General features: G+C 35.4%; 1 protein-coding gene across 6 annotated transcripts; it reads right to left on the bottom strand.

Annotated features, from left to right (window-relative positions):
- Positions 1 to 464: 464 nt before the first annotated feature.
- On the bottom strand, positions 465 to 18190 carry LOC126974663 (uncharacterized). Of its 6 annotated transcripts, XM_050822209.1 has the most exons (4): positions 18010 to 18190; positions 17213 to 17349; positions 12605 to 13857; positions 1141 to 1771 (listed from the first exon to the last, which is right to left on the bottom strand). In XM_050822209.1, exons 3-4 carry the CDS (start codon positions 13852 to 13854, stop codon positions 1666 to 1668), a joined length of 1356 nt encoding a protein of 451 aa, XP_050678166.1. In that variant the 5' UTR covers positions 13855 to 13857; positions 17213 to 17349; positions 18010 to 18190; the 3' UTR covers positions 1141 to 1665. The 6 variants fall into 6 exon arrangements, with proteins under 6 accessions (XP_050678169.1, XP_050678170.1, XP_050678166.1 ...); XM_050822208.1 differs by lacking the exon at positions 17213 to 17349; XM_050822210.1 differs by lacking the exon at positions 17213 to 17349 and having other exon boundaries at positions 1141 to 1768.
- Between the last annotated feature and the right edge of the window lie 4897 nt (positions 18191 to 23087).

Below are 23087 nucleotides of genomic sequence, written 5' to 3'. Positions count from 1 at the left end.
CCCCATTAAATATTTGCAATAAGGCCGTCGTCTTTTATACCATTCGTAGAAATAAGCACACACTCATGTCATGGGCACTATACTCCGTAAATTAATGCTGTAAATATAAATGAACACATAAGAAACGTATTGGTGTCATGACGACTACTATTAAGAAAGAAAAAGAAAAATAAGTTGATATTGATATTTTTCAGACAAGCTTTCGTTATTTATAAGTATTTTTTCATTAAATAAAATAAACAGTGCTAATTTTAAGTCTGTTTTGTCACTGAACAATAAATTAATGTGCTCATTTTTGTAATTTTTAATGATAATATAAATAGGAAATAATGCATGTCTATGTTTTTGAATTGTGTGTTAATTAAGCCAGCACTTGTAATTTATCATTTAATGTAATAATATTATTATGCAACTAAAAAAATTAGTGTTAAATAAATAAATAAAATACAATGGAAACGTCTATGTAAAAGAAATAGGTTTAATAAGTTTTTATTGTTCACTCGTACGGGTTGCAGGTTGGCAAGAAGTTATCGATCTCCATCGAACTATGACTCACTTCCCTGCATTTTTTCATAAATACCATTATTTCATCCCATATTGCCTCTACTTGACTATCGTACGATATTATTTTGTCTTCCTCCTTTATGACGGCATCGTGGAATTCTTCAATTAATTCGGACGATAGGTTTTGGATGTTGGACGTCAGACTATCTATAGAAGCTTGAGATAGGCCATCTTCAGGAGCTCTGATGTCCTCGAGAAATCGTTTTATCATAGTTACGGGGGACACTCGATCAATACAGCTCACTATGTGCAATGTCTGACATCCACGGCTCTTTAGCAAGGTATCCGCAACGAACATATTCGCACTGATATCGGTCATTTTAGTCACCAAAGTGAAAAGTTCCAACTTCGTCATCGTATCCGCATATGGAATATTGTGGTATTCAAGCCATTTTATCATATCTATTTTGAGACTATTAATGGTTGGCGTTTCACAAAGTTTGATTTTGAAATAGCGGGAATTTTCGAAAACAATTGTAGTTCCACTTTTCAATTCAGGCATTACGGTATGTAGAAGCCAATCAGTCCATTCGCTAAATGATTCCACGTGTATGTAGTGCTCAATAGTATCCTTCCGCAAGACGAGAAGGAAGCGGTGTTGATTCTCCTCCGTTCCCAGTTGATCACTCTCATCGATATCAACTATTCTACCGTTGCGCAGCAATGCTCCTCCGCCAATAAAGCAAACATCACCTTTTCGGCTCTTCTTAATGGCCGCCATATATCTGTAGCGCCCGAACGTAATTTCAGGTTTCTCTAAAACAAGCCAAACCTTCGGCCCACACTTTTTCCACATATATCCCATCTGTACGAGAATATTTCTGAAAACGCCGATGTCTACGTACCGAGGCAACTTAAAAGCCAGAGCGGAGTACAAGCTCGACGTTGTGGGGACGACTTTTCCCATTGTGTAATAGTTCATGATCATATAATGTATTGTGAGCCTATCTATTGGGTGCTCCCACCCGCTGCTTTCAGAGAGTGCAGATGAATCTAAGCGTTGGCTCAGAAAACCAGTGAGATAGGAAGATTTACATTTGCTCTTGGCTTTACTTGTATTTAAGAAGTTAGGTTGACTGATGTTGCGTAGTATACATTGCATCATTCTCGTGGACTGTTTTCCGTATTCGATGACTTCTTCATTCTGATCGTTCTTGACACTGGTACTGGTGCTGGGGACTGCTTCCTGAATGTCAGCCATCTTCTGCTGCAACAAGGTAGAACTTCATTATAAATTTTTGAAAGGAGACACTGCTTTACCTATGGGATCATAATACAAAACGCAGTTTCTGAATACGAATTAGACACGAGCTGAGAAAGCAATTAATTATTATTAGTAACAATTATTGGTACTCATGGAATGTATATGTTTTTTTTAAATTAATTATTTATACATTCCTACCGACATAAATTTATCGTTAGCATACAAGAGGTGGTTCGCTGTCACGACGAAATTTATTAGTTAATCTTTTTATTAATCGAAGTAATATAGGTAGTTTTTTTAAATGGCAATAAATCATTGCGAGAAGATGACCCAATAAATCCCAAAATAATTTCAAGCGTCACACCCTACCCAAAACTTTGTCGTAACACAATAAAAAACGATCTAACGTATAATAATATACCTACATATTATGATTTATTTATTTAGAAATACAAACATTTGTTTACATAGATGCATTATATATTACGATACAGACATATTATAATATACTAAATGTAACATACAATTACAAGTATCTACCACATTCTTCAACAATTTTCACAAAGTTAATATTAGTTTACTTTGCAAGGAACAAAAAATATTCAATTATTAACAGGAGAAAAATACAGGTATACTTAAGAATTAATGGTTAATTATTTTGATATTAAATTATTGTTATATAAGACTAAGAAATATAAGTATCGTTATTAAAAAAAATTAAAAGAAGGGGTCCTAAGTGAGAGCCCTCCCTGCTAGGAGGGAGGTACACCAGATGTAACTAAATATTTGAGGAAACAAATTGAAGCCATTCACCACCGCAAAAAAGTAGCGACTAGGCAAATATTATCTAAATTCTAAACCATTCCAAAAATTTTTTTATATATAAGAGGGGGCAATTGGGCAAGAGGCTCACGGGATGGGGAGAGGTGAGGCAACCGCCCATGGACATCCGCAACATCAGGTGTGTCAAGAAATGCGTTGCCGGCCTTTAAGGTGGGAGTATGCTTTTTTCTTGAAGGTCCCTAAGTCGTATCTGTTCGGGAAAACCGCAGCCGGTAATTGATTCCATAAAGTGGCTGTGCAAGGCAAGAACTTTCTAAAAAAACGCGTGGATGCCAGACGTCTACGTGGTGCGGGTGGTACTTTGCACGTAGTGCCCGGTTGTGGAATTCGGCAGCTGGAATCAACCCGAACAGCTCCTCTGAGGACTCCCCGTGATAAATTCGGTAGAAGATGCAGAGAGAACCCACATCTCTACGCAATGCCAAAGAATCAAGCCGATCGGAGATGGCTTGATCGTCGATGATTCGAACCGCTCTTTGTAGTATACGGTCAAATGGAACAAGCTGGTACTGGGGAGTACCCGCCAATAGGTGAGAACAGTACTCCATGTAAGGCCGAATTTGCGCATTATTAATTTGCAGGCGGTGGCTTTTAGTGAAGTACTGTCTCGCCTTACTGAATACACCAAGCATTTTAGAGGCCAGTTTGGCCTTCTCTTCCAAGAGACCACGGAACTGAACGTCGCTCGATATATCCACGCCAAGTATGCCAACACAGGCGGCCTTTAGCACGGCGCCATGCCGGATTTTTACCTCCGGCATGTGTGACTCGCACCGCGAAATATGAGGTGGTGGTGCACCTTGGTCATCCAGAGTCGAGTTGGACGCGAAGAGGGAGCCCAGGAGACAGCCTCAGCTTTCTCTTTCACGTCATTGGCCAGCGAGTCATCATCCCTGTGCAGTGGCGGAATGGCTGGCTGCCAGAACTTTCCTTGGACAGTCTTGGCGAACGACCAGAACGCACGAGTTGAGGGAAGGCGTGCAAGTCTCTCGCCAATCCTGCCAATGTACTTCGACTTCGCGTCAGCAATAACTCTTTTGAAGGACTTGGAGGTATGATTGAAGTGTTTTTTAAGTTCGCTGGGATTCATATCCTTAGATACCACCGCATTGACCCAAGCCTGATAGCACTCCTGCTTTCGGCGAGAGGCCATTTTGCAGGAGCGGTCAAACCATGGTTGGGACCTGCCACCGATAGACACAGAGGAGGATGGAATGAAGAGTTCCATACCTTGCAGTACCACATCAGCAACAGTGTTAGCAGCGGCATCTGGATCACCTAGCGAAAAATAGATCTGCCTCCACAGGTAGGATGCAAAAAAACACCGCATCTCGTCCCACTCTGCAGAACTATAGTGCCACTTGCGGCGACAGCCATGTAAGGCGCGTGATCGGCACGGTGCTTCGGATCAGGCAGTGGTCCGACGATCCCAGTCCAACGCCTCCCAAAATTTGTTGGATATACCATAAGCTGATAATCTGGCGATCAAACACTCTGACGCACCCGGTCAATAGCTTTACAGCAATGAGTAAATTATGAAGCGGTGCCGCATTACTGTGCAGTGTCTGCTACTGCTGCTGCGTGGCGGCATCTGCTCGTGCAGCTAAGGGGCAGTGACTGCTTGCATTTGCCATCCTACGGCCGCGGCGTGGACTGTGGCATCGTGCGGCGCGGCTTGCGGCCTCGAATTGCGTGAGCCGTCACCGATAGTTTTTGCTAGCCAGTCACTACGTGTACTTTGAGATTTTTATTAAGATTGAGGAGCCAGTTTGCCGCCAACTGGCGTGCTGAGTGGAGCTAGCTACATGTGAAAAGCTGTTGCTCACCGAGTGTGCTCTTTGGGTGTGGTCAAGGTGCTTCCCCACAGCAGCTACGAGCTGCAACTGCTGGCAGGCTCGTACGGAAAGGCGACCCAGGCTGCGGTAGAGTTTACGATGTCACGGCGAGGGGAGTGGACTCCTGATAAGTTTACTTCCTTCTTCAAGGGTGGTGGACAAGCTAACGTTTTTCTATTATCACACAGTGATGAAGACCTAATGGTACGCTAACGTCGTGCCTATGCCATATAGTGAAATTTTGTGGCTTAGTTAATCATGTAGTGTACGCGTCGCCTTATTTTCATACTTCCTTCACCCTACTACTTTGTCTTTTTTACACTTAGTCCTGTAATTTTGTTTTTCATCTTATTGCCTGGCGAATATAATGGAGTCCCTATTATATATTATAAATCTGAATGTAAGTTTGTTTGTTACGCTTTTACGCCGGAGCTACTGAACCGATTTTGCTGAAATTTGGTACATTGATAGACTAGAGATTGGATAAGGACAGGCTACATTTTGTCTTAGAAAAATCCATAGTTCCCACGAGATTTGTGAAAAACTGAAATTCACGTCAATGAGCTTTAACTACACATCAAAAAAGTCTAAGCAACGTGTACTAATTTAAATTTTAGGATGGGTTTTTCACATTATAACATATTTTATTTTTAAAATAATATTTTTAGGGTCGTATGATGTAAAAATAACAGCTGTTGTCTTTATAAGTTCTTTTAATATCAGAAATTAACAATATTAGAATACACTGCAGAAACTAAGGTACGTAAGCAACTAAACATTTTTTTAACAAAGTGAAATTTCTAAACAAAATGAATTTATTGTGAAAGAATAGGATAATTTTATACAAAGTATGGTCTCCTCTGCCATTCAAAACTTGTCGGCAACGATTATTCATTGAATGAATGAGACTGTTTTTGTCATCTTGCGGTATTCGCTCCCAATGGAATTGTACCAATCCTTCAGCTGTTGGGTTGTTGTCACTCCATCCTAATCCTTCAAACACGTCTCTGGAGCATGTCCCATACGTGCTCGATGGGGTTGAGGTCTGGCGATTGTGCAGGCCAGGGCAATATCCGGACGTTCTCTGTTACCAGTATTGACTGGTTCGCCGAACTGTATGTGAACGCGCATTGTCATGCATTAACGTAAAATCGGAGCCAAAGGTTTGTGCAAATGGATGGACATAAGGTCTGAGAATATCCTCAACGTAATTTTCAGCGTTCATGTTTCCATTAACAAAAACGAGCTCAGTTCGCCTGTTCTTCATAATACCCGCCTATACCATAACTGTTGAGCCGCAGTATGGATGAGTTCATCCATACTGCGGCTCAGGCAGTTGCCTGAATGCACCTGAGTATCAGTTTTCAGTATATTCGGGCCGACGGTTTACTCGCACCTTTCTTGTATCAGGCCTAAACCCGAATCGCGACTCATCGGAAAAAATTTTTTTATCCCATTGTTCCTAGGTCCATGTTCTGCGTTCTCTACATTTCATTTCGACGAGCGCGATTCCCGTGACGTATCGGTGGGCACCTAATTGGGCGTCCAGCTCGTAGGCCGTACTCATGCAGTCGATTTGTCACAGTTTGGGGACTTACATCAACACCACTTGAATTTTGTAGCCTCAAACTTATCTCTCGAGCGGTTTTAACATCGGTTGGCGTCTTGCAGGCAGTTGTATGTACCGGTCTTGCCGAGTGGTTGTACTCCTTTTACGGCATGAATGATGTTCAGCGGGTTCCCTTATATTATTGTAACGCTGCCAAAGACGACAAATAACACTTCTATGAATGCCAAAATGCCCAGATACCTGATATTGATTACTTACCGCTTGCAACATCCCTACAGCTCTTTGCATTTCATTTGCCGTCAAATGACGTCGCTCCATGACGTAAAGAACATCTAACAATTCAATTTTGTCGCTAACTAAAAAACAAAACAGAATCGATTTTTTTACAACCAGCCAGTATGTTGTCAATAACAAAAAAGTTTATATACCTATGCACTTTGAGTGAATAAAGACTTAGAAATTAATTAATATAAATGGTAAATTTGTAATATCATGCATGTTGCTAAGACCTCTTTGATGTGTGTATAATAGTAGGTTTAGTTTGCCATAGCAATCTACCTAGAAGTAAGATTCATATAATATGTTGGGAACGGGAGCGAAAATGGGAACCGGGGAATAGGACATGAGATAATCTTCAATTCCAAACTTGCTTATTATTTTTTAAAACACTTTATCTCCGCGGACGAAATCGCGGGTATCAGCTAGTATTTATATATACCCTCCAACACAGTTTGAGCTCCAGAATTGTTGGCGCTAAAATGAGGTAAGTCTTCATTTATCAAAATGGGTTGCTCGCTGTTATTCACTCACGACTTTGTGGGTTTGAAACTTTTGAAAAGAAAAATTGAAATTTTTTGTTGATCCATTGTCCAATGTAAGTTGTCTGGCACTAATTATAAGTTGTCTACAGTTTTACAAACTAATTGTAAGATGTCTGGCAGGTTAAGTCGCGGGCAAGGCTAGTCATTTAATAAAATAGTTGAGTACGAAAAAAATATACCTTACATTTATTCGGTCACAATATGTGTAGGTAACACGCAACTAATTGATAATTTCTCGATACGGTATCTAGATCTTGCGTCCTCACAATTATCTGCACTTGAGCAGCAAATTTTGCATAATGTTAAGACACGCCCCGCTCGCAGCACCTCGAAATTGATAACGAAGACTGATTGGACATTTCGTTGGAAACCTATTAAAATTTTAACTGAAGTAAAAATTTTATAGATATAATCGTTTTTAATTATACAGACTTGTTAACATATTCTTTACGGGTTCTCAGCGACACTTAATTTTCGACATATAAATACACCGCTTACTATGTAGCTACTAGAGCATCGTGTGTCTCAAAGTTATGAACTTCTGGCTTGTCGCATTTTTTCATAAGAAACATTTGCCTCTAGGTCTAGTCTTTAGGTATATTTCCCCACTGTCACGGCTAACTATCGTTTTAACTAATATGTATTGTTAGCGTGTTAAAAAAAATCAATTTAGATAATATATTTTTACCAGCTGATTCGCTGAAAAATCATTACCAAATGAAAAAAGATTTTCATAATTGATACCCAAATGCTTCATGTGGATAGTAAATGCATACTTTTTTTGACAGTCCAAGATAGCATGTGATATAATGAAACATTATGGTCTAAGAGCCCGTGGACCCCAGACCTACGTCATTTTATAAAAGCATGCTCCCAACACGGGTAAGAACGATGGTCCATTATGGAGTTTGGGTTACAGTGGCTTGGGCAGGTAAACGGTACTAAAGGTGTATAAAATACCGATCTAAATACATCAAAGATTAAAGTGCAATTTTTCGGTATTACCTTCAGAATATTATTAAAAATCACGTTATTCATTGCCAGACACTTAACATCGTGGCAACCCCTTGCTAGACACCCTTAATGTTCATGAAATAATAATTTTCTTACGTCGTAGTATAAAAGCTGATTTTTATAATATACAGACGTTGTTCTGTATATAATAAATAAAATAATGTTTTTTATGAATTTGTCAATAATATATCATAACATCAAGAATTACTTCGTAAAATATGCACCCTGCTGTCGTAATGAAATTGTTTCACATCAGAACTGTCAAACCGTGCGTCAATAAATTCTCTCATAGAAATTATGTATGGACACATCAAAGGAAAAACAAATTTAATGAAAAATTAATAACTAAATTAATAAACCAATTCTAAATAACATGACATGTTTTGTTATTTTTGTAAAGAAAATTGTATTATGTTTGTAATAAAATAAAAATGCTTCTAATTCTGAATTTAAACTATCACGATTTTGTGCGAGATAGGTAACCTAGCTTCGCTCAATGTCTCCAGGCCCTTGGCTCGGTCCCCAACCTTAAGCCCTCGCAATACAATAGCCAGAATACTGCAATCGGCATTATGAAGTCAAGTGTAACTACATACACACACACAACACACATACACTCACACACAATCACACACACACACATACACAAACACAAGGGCGCGCTATTGTAATCTTTTATTTGTTAGTATATATAGTACATTTTTAAGTCTATTCTGTTGATATATGATTTCTTTTTATAATTTAAAATTTATGTAATCCTTTGTGGCTTTATGTAAAACCTAGGTTAAGATTGTAAAAATAATTGTTGTGTACGCTGTTGATTACGTTAATAAATAAATACATCATAGCAAACATTCTCAAGTTTAGTTATAATGATAGTTATTATGATCAAAAACAACGAAGCGATGGTAATCTCGTTGCATCCGCGTCCCGCCCCGACCGTAACTTTGTATAACTTTATCCGACTAGAGGTTAGTCTAAAACACGGGCTAGCACGATAAAAACAAACAGGTAGCTTCATCGACGAACTCACGAATTCATGCTAACTTTAACAGTAAGCAAATAATGAACCAGTACCTGAAACGCATTCTGTTATACGGACTCCGATATATTGTGTACGGCTTATAACGTTTGTAAAAAGTGACCGAAACATGTAAATTATGTAAATAAAGGAATTTTGAATAGATGGCCACTTTTGGGGCACAAACATAAATAAGATGTTAAGTTTCATTCGCCCATTAATTTCACTAACTACGGCGCCCTTCAGATTTAATTACAATAACGCTTACACATTACTGCTTCACGGCAGAATAAGGTGCAGTTGTCGTACCCATAATCTAGCCGGCATCCTGTGCAAAGTGCCTCCCACGTGTAAATAAGTATTGCACCATTTTTTATTTGCCTCATAAGGAAAATCAATCGCAAAAGGTGACGAGTGCAATTATAGTGGCGCTCAGAATTTTTGGGTTTTTCCAAAATCCTGAGCGACACTGCATTGTAATGGGGTATCAATTACTTTCAGCTGAACGTCCTGCTAGTCTCGTCCCTTAATGTCATAAAAAAAGTAGAGCTCGTGAGAAGAACATACAAGAAACTCAACGGCCACTTTTTTGAATCAAATAGAGTACTTTACAATGGCTGTAATATACATAACCAATTAGTTTTAAGGTGCTGCATACAATATATGAGTCGTGTTTAAATAATATAAATTATATCATAAAAGTAATAAATAATAAACTGTATAAATATAAATTATCGTATATGGGATACACCATTCATCAGCTTTAGTTCTTGAATTCATTGTTTGTGTAAGGATGCTTCGTGAACATGGCGATTGTTATCACTGTGACAATTAGTAATTCATCCAGCAAATAGAATGATTTATTAACTATAACAGGTCGACCTAGCACCACAAGCAGCAACCGTTCACGAGTTGACGCAGGGACCAGCCACTGATCGTTTATAATCGTTGAATAAGGCGGTTCTTTATAACTTTATTGAATTTAGAAGGTGTTAGACATGTAATATTATTTTCAATTTTATTAAGCACACTGCACACTGAGACAAACAAATTTTGTTTTTTACCGAGTTTCTTTTTTTGAATAGTGATTTTATTTTATTTCCTGTATTAATGGTATGTATATCTTTATTTTGAATGTACCTTTTCATTCCTTCTATTATAAACTATACATATAAATAATATTATAAATGAATTGGGATGCTATTGTAAGAATTCGTTTGTTTAAAGTAATTTCTAAGGGATTCTCTAGAATTCAGAATATAGATAGCCCCAATCGCTTTTTTATAAGAGATATTGCAAAGTTTTAAAAAGTTGTATAAATAAATCTAAGAAAATTATAAATATCCGAAAATTCAGCTCAGCTGATAATAAAACACGATCCATGTGGAAAATAATAAAAAATGAAACAAATAAAAGTACTATAAGAATAAAGCAAAACATAAGTCTTAAATCTTCAGAGAATAATATTATAGTAGATCCGAAAATTATTGCTAATACATTTAATAGTTTCTATTTATCCATCTCATCAAGCCCTAAAGTAAAAAACGACAATATAGCTATAAATTCTAATAAATTAATTAATTCGTTATTTCTAAATTCGTTTGAACCCAAAGACATCTTGAACATAATAAAAAATCTTAAGAATAAAAACTCTTTCGGAATAGATGAAATCCCCCCTTTTTTAATAAAAAAAATGTGCTGATATTTTAACCTACCCGTACACTAAACTTATTAATCAATCATTCTGTGAAGGATTATTTCCGGACGATCTAAAGATATCCATAATAAAACCGGTATATAAGAAAGGAAACACATCTGATGTAAACAATTACCGACCTATTGCCCTTCTACCTACATCAGCGAAGATATTTGAAACTGCAATGGCTATACGCCTAAGTAGTTTTCTGGAAAAATATAATATCCTAAATGAAAGCCAACATGGTTTCAGGAAAAACCATTCCACAACTTTAGCGATATACAAATATATACAAAAAATATTTGATTCAATTAATAATAAAAAATATTCAGTTGGCCTACTGCTTGAAATGAGCAAAGCATACGATAGAGTCTCTTATGATATCTTACTAGAAAAATTATTTCTCTCAGGAATTCGAGGAATTGCCCACAAATGGTTCAAATCTTACCTTAATAATCGTTTTCAATATGTGGAAATAGAAAATACTAACTTCGAGACTGGAAAGATAGACCACATAAGATCTAATAAAGCTCACTTATCAGGATCGATTCCACAGGGCAGTGTGTTGGGTTGTATATTGTTTCTCATATACATAAATGATCTTCCTAACTTAATAGACGATGATTGTACTCTTTTTGCTGATGACATTTCTATTTTGATCCCATGCTCTAATTTAAAACAACTAGAAGAAAAATTAAATATTACAATGGACAAAATCTTTTATTGGCTAAATAATAATAATCTTGAACTTAATATTAATAAAACTAAAATTATACCTTTTAAACCTTATCAAAAATCCCCCTTAAATATATCTTATTCTTACAAAAATTCACAACTTGAAACAGTTGACACAGCTACACTACTGGGAATTGATTTAGACTCACACTTGACATGGAAGCCATATCTACAGAAATTAAAAAGCAAAATGTCACCTTTTACTTATGCTCTTTACCAACTAAAACGCGTAACAGATTTCAAATCTGCCCTTGCTGCTTATTATGCATATGCACATTCTAGATTATCATATGGAATATTAATATGGGGAAACTGTAGTGAAATAAAAGATATATTTACTCAACAGAAAAAATGTATCAGAATTTTAGAAAATATTCAGCAGATGGATTCATGTAGACCATATTTTATTAAACACAAAATTTTAACTCTTACTTCAATTTACATCCTAGAAGCATGTAAATTTGTTAAAAAACATTCGGACTTATACTGAACACTACCAAATAACAAGCGAAATAATAGAAATTTAAACAAATTAAAAATTCCCCAAACAAGTATGTCATTAGTGTCATCGAGCCCTCACCACATGGCAATAAAAATTTATAATCGCATCCCAAACGAAATTAAAAATAAAGAGAAGCCTTCTCTATTTAAAAGACATCTTAAAAAATTTTTAGTTTCAAAATGCTTCTACGATTTACCCGAATTTTTTAATTACAAGTGTGAGAATTAGTTACAATATAGTATAAGAATGTAAAAAACGTATAAGACTTATTTATTTTATGTATAACGTTCCTGTGCCCTTGCAGGGCGTCACATATTGTCTACCCATTAATGTACCAACCATCCTACTGTAAAATGTGACTTGCAATAAAATATTTTGATTTGATTTGATTAATACTGTTCCAAGAAACGAAGTAGAATCTACAAGTTTTAAAGGTTCCCCATTTAATATTATAGGTACTTCTTGATACTTTTTTACATTGGTCGGTCAGTACGATGTCCTTTTATAACGCAAGAACCGCATGACCGATCTTGATGAAAATTTTGGAGAAAGCAACGGATTCGTCTTAGAAATTGACCCAAACATCGTGGACCTTGTAGGCACAGATAGAGCCTTCAGATATATATATTGTAGTATAGATTATATCAATAATATAATTTTTAAATTTTAAAAAGGAAAATAAAAGAATATATTTTTTTTTTTGGATAAGTAAATATTAGTAATCTAAACAGCAATGAAATCATAAAGCCAACTGTCAGGAATTTCATTATCGAACTCATCGCTTTTAAGATCTTCGTACCTTGCCATAGTCAATATTTTATCGATCACTTCCTCCATAGCTCTATCTTCTTTAAATATCGTAATTTCTTTTTGTATCAATTTATTATTAAATTCTTTCCAATGACTTAAAGGCCTTTTTTCAAAAGCTTTCCGAACGAGAGCCACGGTTTTGCATTTTTTGTGCCAAATAACATTAGTTTTGAAAAATCTAGTCCAAAATATTTCAAATAGGCTCAGCATACCGAGCTTCCTGGGCAGCCGTAACGCCACGTGTCCGTACGCTGCGATGGCTACTTCCAGTTTATCTAGTTGACTCTCTTCGAATGTGTACTTCGAACTTTCAATTATTTTTATCAATTCTGCTCTATGCATTTTATTATCAAACGGTATGTTTCTGAATTGTAACCAATCCTTCATTTGATTCTTTGTGCTAAACAGATCTGGTAATTGTTCAAAACTTTTAGCATGATAAGATCTACACGGCCAAACGATCACGCTCCCTTCTGGTATTTTCTTGATGACTTCGTCTATTATCCAAGGCGTTATGGGCGGAAACTTATTAAATAGGCTCGAGGAAGGTATATTGACGGTTGTCACTTTTATGTCAAGTAATCCTTGGTCGGGAGAAACCACTGCATAACAATAGAGATAAGTACCGGAAGTCTCGTGCGCTTTTAAGGCGCCTTGTCTTATAACCGTTTCATTAACGTACACAATATGGCGACCCTGTTCCCTGTACTTTAAAATACTGCTTAAATAACTCTGTCTCTCAAACACTTGTTTGGGATCTTCAACCAGAATACTCTTCGATGTTCGAGGAAGGCGCTGCCATATGAAACCGTTAGCTTTTAAAAGTTGTCTTAGCTTATCAAGAGTGATATCTTTGTGACCATTCGTATGCAAAAAATCAACCATTAACTTCATAGTAGGGACAGTTTGGCGGTGAACATAATGGTGCACAACCAGATTTCTAATCAAGCTCTCACGATTAATGGCCTGATACTCGTCCATATATCTCATGTTATACTCGTCCAACCAATCGTCAAACGTTTTTGGCAGCGCGGTTTCGTTCGCTTTATTTATAGCATTACATACTGCTCTTGGCTGTCCTGTCAATTTGTGGAGAATTTCAACCGGATTATTTGGATCTGACAAAATGTTATCCTCTAAAAAATTATTAACAGCTACAGCAATTTCTATTTTCTTTCTGAAATCTGTTTCGTCATCGACAGCAGGGGAATTTAAAACTACTTTTGTGTTAATATCCATTATCTGTAACAAGAAAAAACACACAAAGTAATGCACAGAAGAAGTATATCTAGAAACACATATACTTAGTTTTAAATTATACATATCTGTCTGCTCAAATGATAAAAGATCCATTAAAAAATAGTACAATATTGTCTAATATAAAGGTAATAGTCAGAATTTCTGGGTGCAAATCCGACCCTGCAGACGTTGCTCGCTGACCATACACACTAGTCCTTCCAAAAGATTATTATGATTTCGTGAATTTGTCAATGTCCTTCTTAAATGTAACTGAATATTGTAGCAACGAATAAGATTTTCTAAATTTGTAAAAAAATTGCTTCCGGCGAAGCCAATGGCGAAGGTTTTCAATAGTACAATAGTTTTTACTAGCTGGGCCTGTTTTGGTGTTTGTTTTCAATCCAGTGCGCGACTACTTCATGTAAATATACGAACATTTTTTTTGCATTCGCTTTGCCGTGGTCAACAGCCTAATCACTAATTCTTGTATCGGCGTTCCCCTAGTGACTGGAAATCCATAATTCAGTTGACAATCGTTTCATGAAGCTGGGCAACTCTTCGTCTGGACATCCTACTAAACTACTGTAGTCGCATAAATGTATCCATAGGGATGGTGACTATTTAGTCACCATTACACCGATACTGACAGAAACAAGAACCCGATTTTCAGAGAACAAGTTAATCTTTTATTTCCATTCGAACAAAAACTTTAAGTACACGACATTTAAATATGTGTAATAATGTTATTTGGATAATATAGAATTGTTAGAAAAGTAGCTTCTCCAAGAAGGTAAAACATCGTGTATTTCGGAAGGCTTGCGGCAATTAATCAGCGGTAGACACGGTGACAGCGGTGATGTATCTGCAGGTAACGCTTTTTGCTTCTTTTCTCACGAGTTACGACACGCTAGTTAGTTACTCATGTCGGGCCTCTTGTGTGATTAATTAGATCATACAAAAACTCAAGACAAGAGCGAATCGGTGAAAGAGCTCTGAATCAGGTCGGAGAACATTTTATATTGCTTTTCCCAACGAGTGCGGGTATTGCTTGATAGTATGCGATTATCCGCATACAAATGCATATTGCGTCGAGTTTTTGTTACGAGTTCTAGTTAACCATTGAAAATTTATGGTAGCGGTAGTTATGATTTGAAAAAGATCGCTGTATTTTTTATATAAAGCACGCAGAAGTTTATCACGTAATGATAATAAAAATCTACGCGATAGGAACTAGCACACGTTTCCCAAGTAGAATACAATACTCATGCATAGAAAGATGAAGCTAGTCTGCATGTACCCAACACTTCATCTAAGACTTTAGCAGGCCCACCGCTCAGCACATGAGTGACCCTAGAAAATACTTTGTCTCGTTTAGTTGCTTAGAAAATCAATACAACATTACACAATTGTGGATCTAGGTGGTCCGGAACAAGCGCTGACATCAACTCAACCCATCTATCTGCCTGATCAATTTGTTGACCTCAATTTGTTGGTCTACGACAACATAAATGTGTGAAAAAAATATTAAAGAAATTCTTGTCAGGCGAGGTAACATTACTGTTAGTAAGGGCAGTTTAGGATAAAGTATTCCTAATAAAGGTTTGATTCCTTTTTTTTTTAAATTTCTAGCCCTTAAGTAATTGTGATATCTGAGTAGGCCAAACGATATGGCAGTCGCCTGTTTATCATTTCGCCAGTATCTTCATAAAGCCTCACATTGAAGCATTCGGTAATACTCTGCAAAAGACGCGGTGTAAAAGATAAGACAACTCAAATAGAAACGGCTCGCCTAGTTTAATTTCTTTTTATAGTATCTAATATGTAATATGGTGTATTATTATGGGGAAATGCAGCCGATTTTAATACCATCATTGTGCTGCAGAAAAGGGCTATTCGTGCTATTTAAGACTTAGTTACTGATTGTTTCCACTACATAATACAATTAGTCTGACCATAAATACAGTTACAATTAAAAATAAACTAAATATTACATTTCAGTTTGTAATCTGTCATTTTTTTATGATTGTTCATTGAGTTTTCTCATTTTGGCGCCAATACATTATAAATATTGTACATATTTTGCGATATCAAAATGGAGTGGGGTGATAAAGAGAACCGAATCGCTGTGATTGCATTACACAAAGCAGGTCGTCCACGTTGTGTTCGTACGAAAAAGGTGGTCAAAGCAGTAAGGGAAAGAAGTCGAAGAAATCCTGCCAAAGGTTTTTATCTCGGGAGATGAAGATAACACCTAGACCCATGTCGCGTATTTTAAAAGATGACTTAGGATTTGCAGCCTATAAGAGACGGTCTGACGACTGGTCATTCTTTAACTGATAATTTAAAAAGGAATAGGATAGTAAAATCGAAACAACTACTGAAGCAGTACGCAAAGGGAGGTCACAGAAAAAAATTGTTTACGGATGAGAAATTTTTTATTATATATTTATTATCAGAGCTGAAGACTGGCCCTCGTCTAGTCACGACCTTAGTCCGCTGGATTATGATTTATGAACAGTTATAGAGAGTATGGCTTGCTCTAAATGCCTAGAATTTGGGGTCCCTAAAACCATCCGTACGATTGGCAGTGAAGAATTTTCCCATGGAAAGAGAGCATGCTTCTATTGATAACTGGTGTCAACGTTTAAAGGCCTGTTTTACAGCCAATGGAGACCACTTCGAATAAACTTTAATATTTTAAATTGTTTTATATTTATGTATTAAACTAACACACTGTAAAAGTAATAAATGTAATTTGCAATAGAAAATTTTTCGAGACTAGATATAGATATATATATATATATATATATATATATATACTCTTGAAAATGTAATGTATGAACGAATTAGCTTTCAATTAGGACGGATTAGGTTCAATCAGGAAATTTTATTCAAAAAAATTATCAATGCAGTTTAAATTGTTTTTTAAATTAAAATAAAGTCTTCTTTCAGTCAAAAGATACATCTACAATATTCTGATTCACGCGGGTGACAAATGTCATCGAAAACACTTGTTTTATGTTTCGAGTTTCTTTTTTTATATTTCATTGATTTAGTGGTTCATATTGTATGGGCGTTGGCATTTAGACTATAGGATGTATTTATTTTTGCTGTTATTTTTTGTGTATCTCTCTATTATTAATTCATATTTATACCCTCCATAGTGCACGGAACAGGTAAAAGCGATCAGAATGGTCTTCACGCGTAATTTGAATGGGAGCCATTGTCGACACATTCGATGTTTTTACTATACGCACAGTCAAATAAACACAAGCATTCACACACATACACAACCTTTAAAGAAAGCCATATAATTGGTCAACACATAGCTGTATACAATTGTTTAGTGTGCATTCACCTTGTAATTCTGTAGTTATAGTGTATAACTGTAATGTGCACAGTCATCTCCTTCCCTCGAATATGTGCAAAGGGAATGATGGCTGGTCCATACATCAACTAGTGAACGGGTGCTGCTTGTAGTGTCGCCAGATCGACCTGTTATAGTTAATAAATCATTGTATTTGTTGGATGCAATTACTAATTATGACCATCATGTTCATGAAGCATCCAAACACAAACAATGAATTCACACTCTAAATTCTAATTTATATTTATACAGTTTATTATTTATTACTTTTTATGAAATATTTAATATTTAACACACTTTAAACTTTAAACATGATTCATATATTGGATGCAGCCTTATAAACTAATTTGTTGTTTTTGTTTGTCTTGCAGAACAAAAATATTATATTAACTAAATATATCATAAAATGTCACATAGTTTATGAATTTATGAATTATCATAACTCATACAATAAAACTCTGGTAGTTTAATATAAATTTCTGTCTAATTATGTAGAAGATATCATAGGTTAACCACCCTACAGTCAATGTTGATGATTAGAACATGGCATTTAGTCTATTCACACCTAACTTGCTATTTTACAACTCCTCTGATGTCCATACTGATAAACCATAATAATATCATATTGTTTATCATAACTTCAATACTTATCATCTGGTGTTATTTTGGCTATGAAAATTAAATTATCTATAAAATTATGTTTATAGTATTTTTGCATCTTAAAAAGTTAATACCAAAAAAAAAGTGACCGTTGAAATAAACAAAATAGCATTATATTAGGTACTTACAATTGAATAAGTTCCGAGGTTAACGTTAACTACCCAAGTTTGTCAGCTTAAAAATAATAACATTTATACAGCGTAATTTATGTAACACAAAGTACAAAGCTGCAATTACACTATACTTTACAAAATACTTAAAATTACCAGATAAACAAAACAAATAGACGCCGGCTGCGGCGCCGGCACAGAACACGAAACTTTTTTTTTTTGGTTGTTTATGACCTGGTAACTAAGACCTTTAAGACAAGTCTTTTTTTTAATATCTAAATATGTATACTTTTCATTTCACAGTTCACTTATCGCTTCACTTTATTTTATATTGTTAGAATTGCATTCTTAGTATATTTATAACTATTTTTGTCTCTTAATAATTGATCAAGTGGAGGCGGGCGGGATGAAGAATCACATAAAATTTTGGAGTCACTGATTTCACTAGCCAGCACAAGTCTGTCAATCAGAAATGTTTGGCAGTCGAAAATAAGGTGGTTCATAGTTCCTTCATTTGAATTGCAATGTGGGCAAATTTTATTCTCAACAATACCCAATCTTGCAAGGCAGTATTATGTCCAAAACGCAATCTATTTATCGTGGTAATAAAATCTCTGTTGCCATCCTACAATTGATTGTACCAGGGTCTGACAGGTATGTTTACTTGTATGCGGCCATACCATTTTCCGTTATTATCTTGGTCTTTCTTCCACATATCTAATATATTGGAGACAATCAGTCATAGGAATCTCTATAACATTTTTAACATCAACTGAATTAATACCTTCGTATGCAGTCTTATCAGCCATTTCGTTACCTGTTATACCTTTATGTGATGGCACCCATAGGAAGGCCACTTGAATATGGCAAGGTGGTTGCAGAGTGGTTGAATTTAAAGCATTTAAAACATTGCTGTAATGGTGGAACATATTCAAATACCCTATAAGAGAATAGATCATATTGAACATTATCGGGTAACAAATTAGATAAAAAAGTTATGCTGACAGTCTGTAGTGGGACACGCTCTTTACCAATTTTCTTTGTAAATCTTTTTATAGCTATTATTTCGTATATGGAGCTTAATCTGCTATAAAGTTCTTTGTTTGAGATATTGGTTGGAACAAATCTTATGACTCCAATTTTTTCTATTTGAGCAGCTGGAATAAATGCCCTCATGCCATGTTTAGTTAAAAAATTACTGTTATTAATAAAATTATTGGCTGTATTACACTGTTTTACTTGCGTTGACACGCTGTATAGCCTTTGATGTCATTGGCGAAAATATGGTTTAAGTAAGAAGGGCTCTTGTTGCCCAGTTTTTCATTGCTCACTGACTCAACGTAAACTGTAAATTCTGTATTTATCGTATTTTCGGGGTATAGTCTTTTATAGTTGGGTTTATAATAGGGTAAAAAGTCCTTCTCACCGCCTCCACCATCACCATCAACATTTTTATATGGTTGTCCTCGGACCGAGGACGTTTCAGTGAGGTGGGCAGGTTTTTGCCGCCCCCTTCATTTCCCTCCATCTCAGCAGCCACTCACTATATTATTAATTATTTTTAATAGCAAAACAATGAGAAATACTTGAATTATTAATATAAAATTAAAATTCAAAAAATTTTGTAAACCGCGCCAATTGAGGTTCCCGCCAAAAAAGTCAGAACACGAAACCAACTTGGAGTGTAATTAACAATGAAACTGGTAGATCGAATTGCCGTAACACCTCTATCTGTTTAAATATTAATAATCGCGTTATAAATTCGGAAATAGAAATTGCAAATGAATTTGATAAATACTTCTCCGAAATCCCGATTGTCACGACCAAAGACCTTCTACTGATGACATCTCTATTGTAATTAAATGTAACAATGAATTTACATATGATATAGAAATTAATAAAACAATAAAGGACACAATTGAATGGCTTACTGAAAATAACCTGACTGTAAATATAAAAAAAACAATGTATATGCAGTATTATAATAAGAATGGGAAAGGAAAAGATATTAATGTTAATTATCATAATGAGAATATTAAAGAAGCACAACTTGTCAATTTTCTTGGTATTTCTTTAGACAGCAACTTGTCCTTCAAGTCACATGTTGACAAAATTAGCAAAAAATTAACCAACATGTATTTGTCCTCAAACGCGTATCAAAAACAATAGGTGAAAAAACAGCGCTAATGGCATATCATGCATTCGTGGTTTCAGCTTTAAGATATGGATTGGTCATATGGGGCAACTCGGTGAGCATAGGGCATTTATTTATTGGACAGAAGAAGTGTATCAGGGCGGTTTGTGGAGCCGGCCCCCTAGATTCTTGTCGACCGCTATTTAAAAAATTGAAAATTCTATCGCTGCCATGCCTATACATTTATGAAATAAGCCTATTTGTTCAAAAACATATGTTTGATTTCTATACAAAAAAAAGCCAGAAGGTTTTAAATACAAGGAATCCAAATAAACTCATAATGCCCTTCTGTAGAACTGCATCTTTTAGTAGAAATTGTTTCAGCATGTCTGTGAAAATATATAATAAATTGCCCAATGAATTGAAAGATTTACCGTTCAAAGTTTTTAAAAGAAGACTGCATCAGTGGTTAACAAATAAGTGCTTCTATAGTTTAAATGAATTTTTCAATACAAAATGAATTAGTCTATTTGATAATAATATATGTAAATTAATATACTTTTATGACATTGAATTTGTTAATATTATACATAGGTACTAAATGAATTATTAAGTTATTTACGTCTCATATTATAATATCTTAAAATTTCATTTTATAAATATTATTGATATCATTGTGAAATCCGACATGTTTCAATATAACAGTACGATTAGTGTTTAGACAATTTTGTAACATATTTTGCATGTCAATTGACGAAACATATTGGATTATCCATTATATTGTTAACACCTTAAGTACAATGTTTCCTGCAAATAAATTTCATTTCATTTCATTTCATTTCATTTCATTTCATTTCATTTCATTTCATTTCATTTCATTTCATTTCATTTCATTTCATTTCATTTCTTAACTCTTCGCCAAAAGCAGCATATGAAATGCTTAAATTACACATACCAGTATCTTCCACTGATTTGAAATTTAAGTATGTTACAGGTAGCGATATAATAAAAATCTTCAAATTAATTAAGCTAAAAAATACAAAAAACCTATGGGGCCATTCGACTAATATTGTAAAATACATACTTGACATTATAGCACCTGAATTAGCAAAAATATTTAATGAATGCATAGATGAGGGTGTGTTCCCTGACCTCATGAAATACAGCAAAGTTATACCTTTGTTTAGATCGGGCAGTTCTTTTGACCCTGCTAATTTCAGACCTATTTCAGTGCTGCCTGTTTTTAGTAAAATTTTTGAAAAACTTTTGCTTCAACAGCTACAAATGCATTTTTGTAAATTAATGAACAAAAATCAGTTTGGTTTCACTAGGGGCTTATCAACAATTAATGCGGGTACTAGACTCATTGAGCACATCTTTGACGCCTGGGAAGAGTCACAGGATGCATTGGGCATTTTTTGTGATTTGTCAAAAGCATTTGACTGCGTCCACCATGAAACTTTACTCCTAAAACTAAAGCATTATGGAGTGAAAAATAGAGCCCTAAATCTGTTAAAATCATATTTAAGCGAAAGAGTTCAGATAGTCGATGTAAGTGGCAAACGGTCTTCGGGTAAACCTGTGGAAATAGGTGTTCCACAGGGTTCTATTCTCGGTCCTTTCTTGTTTTTTATATATATTAACGATCTACCATTTGTGGTAGATGATAGCCATGAGATTGTATTGTTTGCTGATGATACTTCACTTATTTTTAAAGTGAAGCGACGTGCGGATATTGATGACGAGGTAAGCAATGCACTCTCAAAGATAGTGCGTTGGTTTGAGACGAATAATCTGCACTTAAACAGCAAAAAAACAAAGTGTTTACGGTTCATTACACCAAACACAGCGGAGGTACAAACCAACGTACTTATAAATGACCAGAGATTGGAACTTGTGGACACTACGGTCTTCTTGGGTATCACGTTAGATAAAAAGCTTCAGTGGGGTCCACATATTACCCATCTAGCAGATAGACTCAGCTCTGCGGCATATGCAGTTAGAAAGATTAGAGAGTACACGAATGTTGCGACCGCTAGATTAGTGTACTTTAATTATTTTCACAGCATCATGACCTACGGTTTACCGTAGGTCATGATGCTGTGAAAATAATTAGTAATTTATTACTATGGGGTCATGCTGCTGACATTGATATAGTGTTTGCACTGCAAAAGAGAGCTGTTCGTGCTATATATCAGCTTGGTTATAGACAGTCTCTCAAAGAAAAATTTAAAGAAATAAATATTATGACTGTTCATTGTCAGTAAATTTATGAAAATTTAATATATGTTCACAAAAATCGTCACCTTTTTGCTCTTAATAGTGATATTCATTATTATAACACTAGAAATAAGGGATTGCTTGTAACTAATTCTAGTAGGCTTCATAAGATACATAATAGCTTTAAGGGTAAATGTATACACTTTTACAATAAAGTCCTAGCCACTGTTCAGGCATAATCTATAAATAAATTTAAATGTTTTATAAAAAATGGCTCTGTCGTAAATCCTATTACTCCACTGCTGAATATCTAAATGATCGGACAGCCTGGGACTAGATTGTGATTATTTTATAGCGATAGAAATGACAGTACAATATTGTATATTTTATTGAAAAGAGCGCAAAAAAAAGAATGCTGGGAGAGTTTCTTGCGCCGCTTCTTCTCTCTCAGAGCGCCATTTGTTTCCGAAGCGGTAGTAGTATCTAGTAGTATAAGAAATGACATTAAAAAGAATTCTAAAGGAATCAATTTTGAGAAAATAAATGCCTTTTATGCCTTTTAACAGTCAACACCCAAAGAGTATTATATACCAACACCAAAGAGAATTTAACACTACGTTCAACTTCCATGCAACACGAAACGCCGCCAAAGCCGACAACAATTTATTTACTTACAAACTTAGATTAGTGACACACAAATGAATGATCATGAGCTGCCAAAAGCCAACGTCAATATTATTCT

This window comes from Leptidea sinapis, chromosome 33, assembly GCF_905404315.1.
Source record: "Leptidea sinapis chromosome 33, ilLepSina1.1, whole genome shotgun sequence".
Taxonomy (NCBI): Eukaryota; Metazoa; Arthropoda; class Insecta; order Lepidoptera; family Pieridae; genus Leptidea; species Leptidea sinapis.
The sequence above is the reverse complement of the archived record's forward strand: the minus strand, read 5'-3'. Positions and strand labels throughout refer to the sequence as shown.

Bases quoted from the DNA above. Each gene is read 5' to 3' on its own strand.
- LOC126974663 (XM_050822209.1), bottom strand. From the start codon at position 13,854: ATGGATATTAACACAAAAGTAGTTTTAAATTCCCCTGCTGTCGATGAC. The intron at 1,772-12,604 runs GTACGAAGATCT...ACCTTGTTGCAG, and splicing joins AAAATATTGACTATGGCAAG to CAGAAGATGGCTGACATTCA.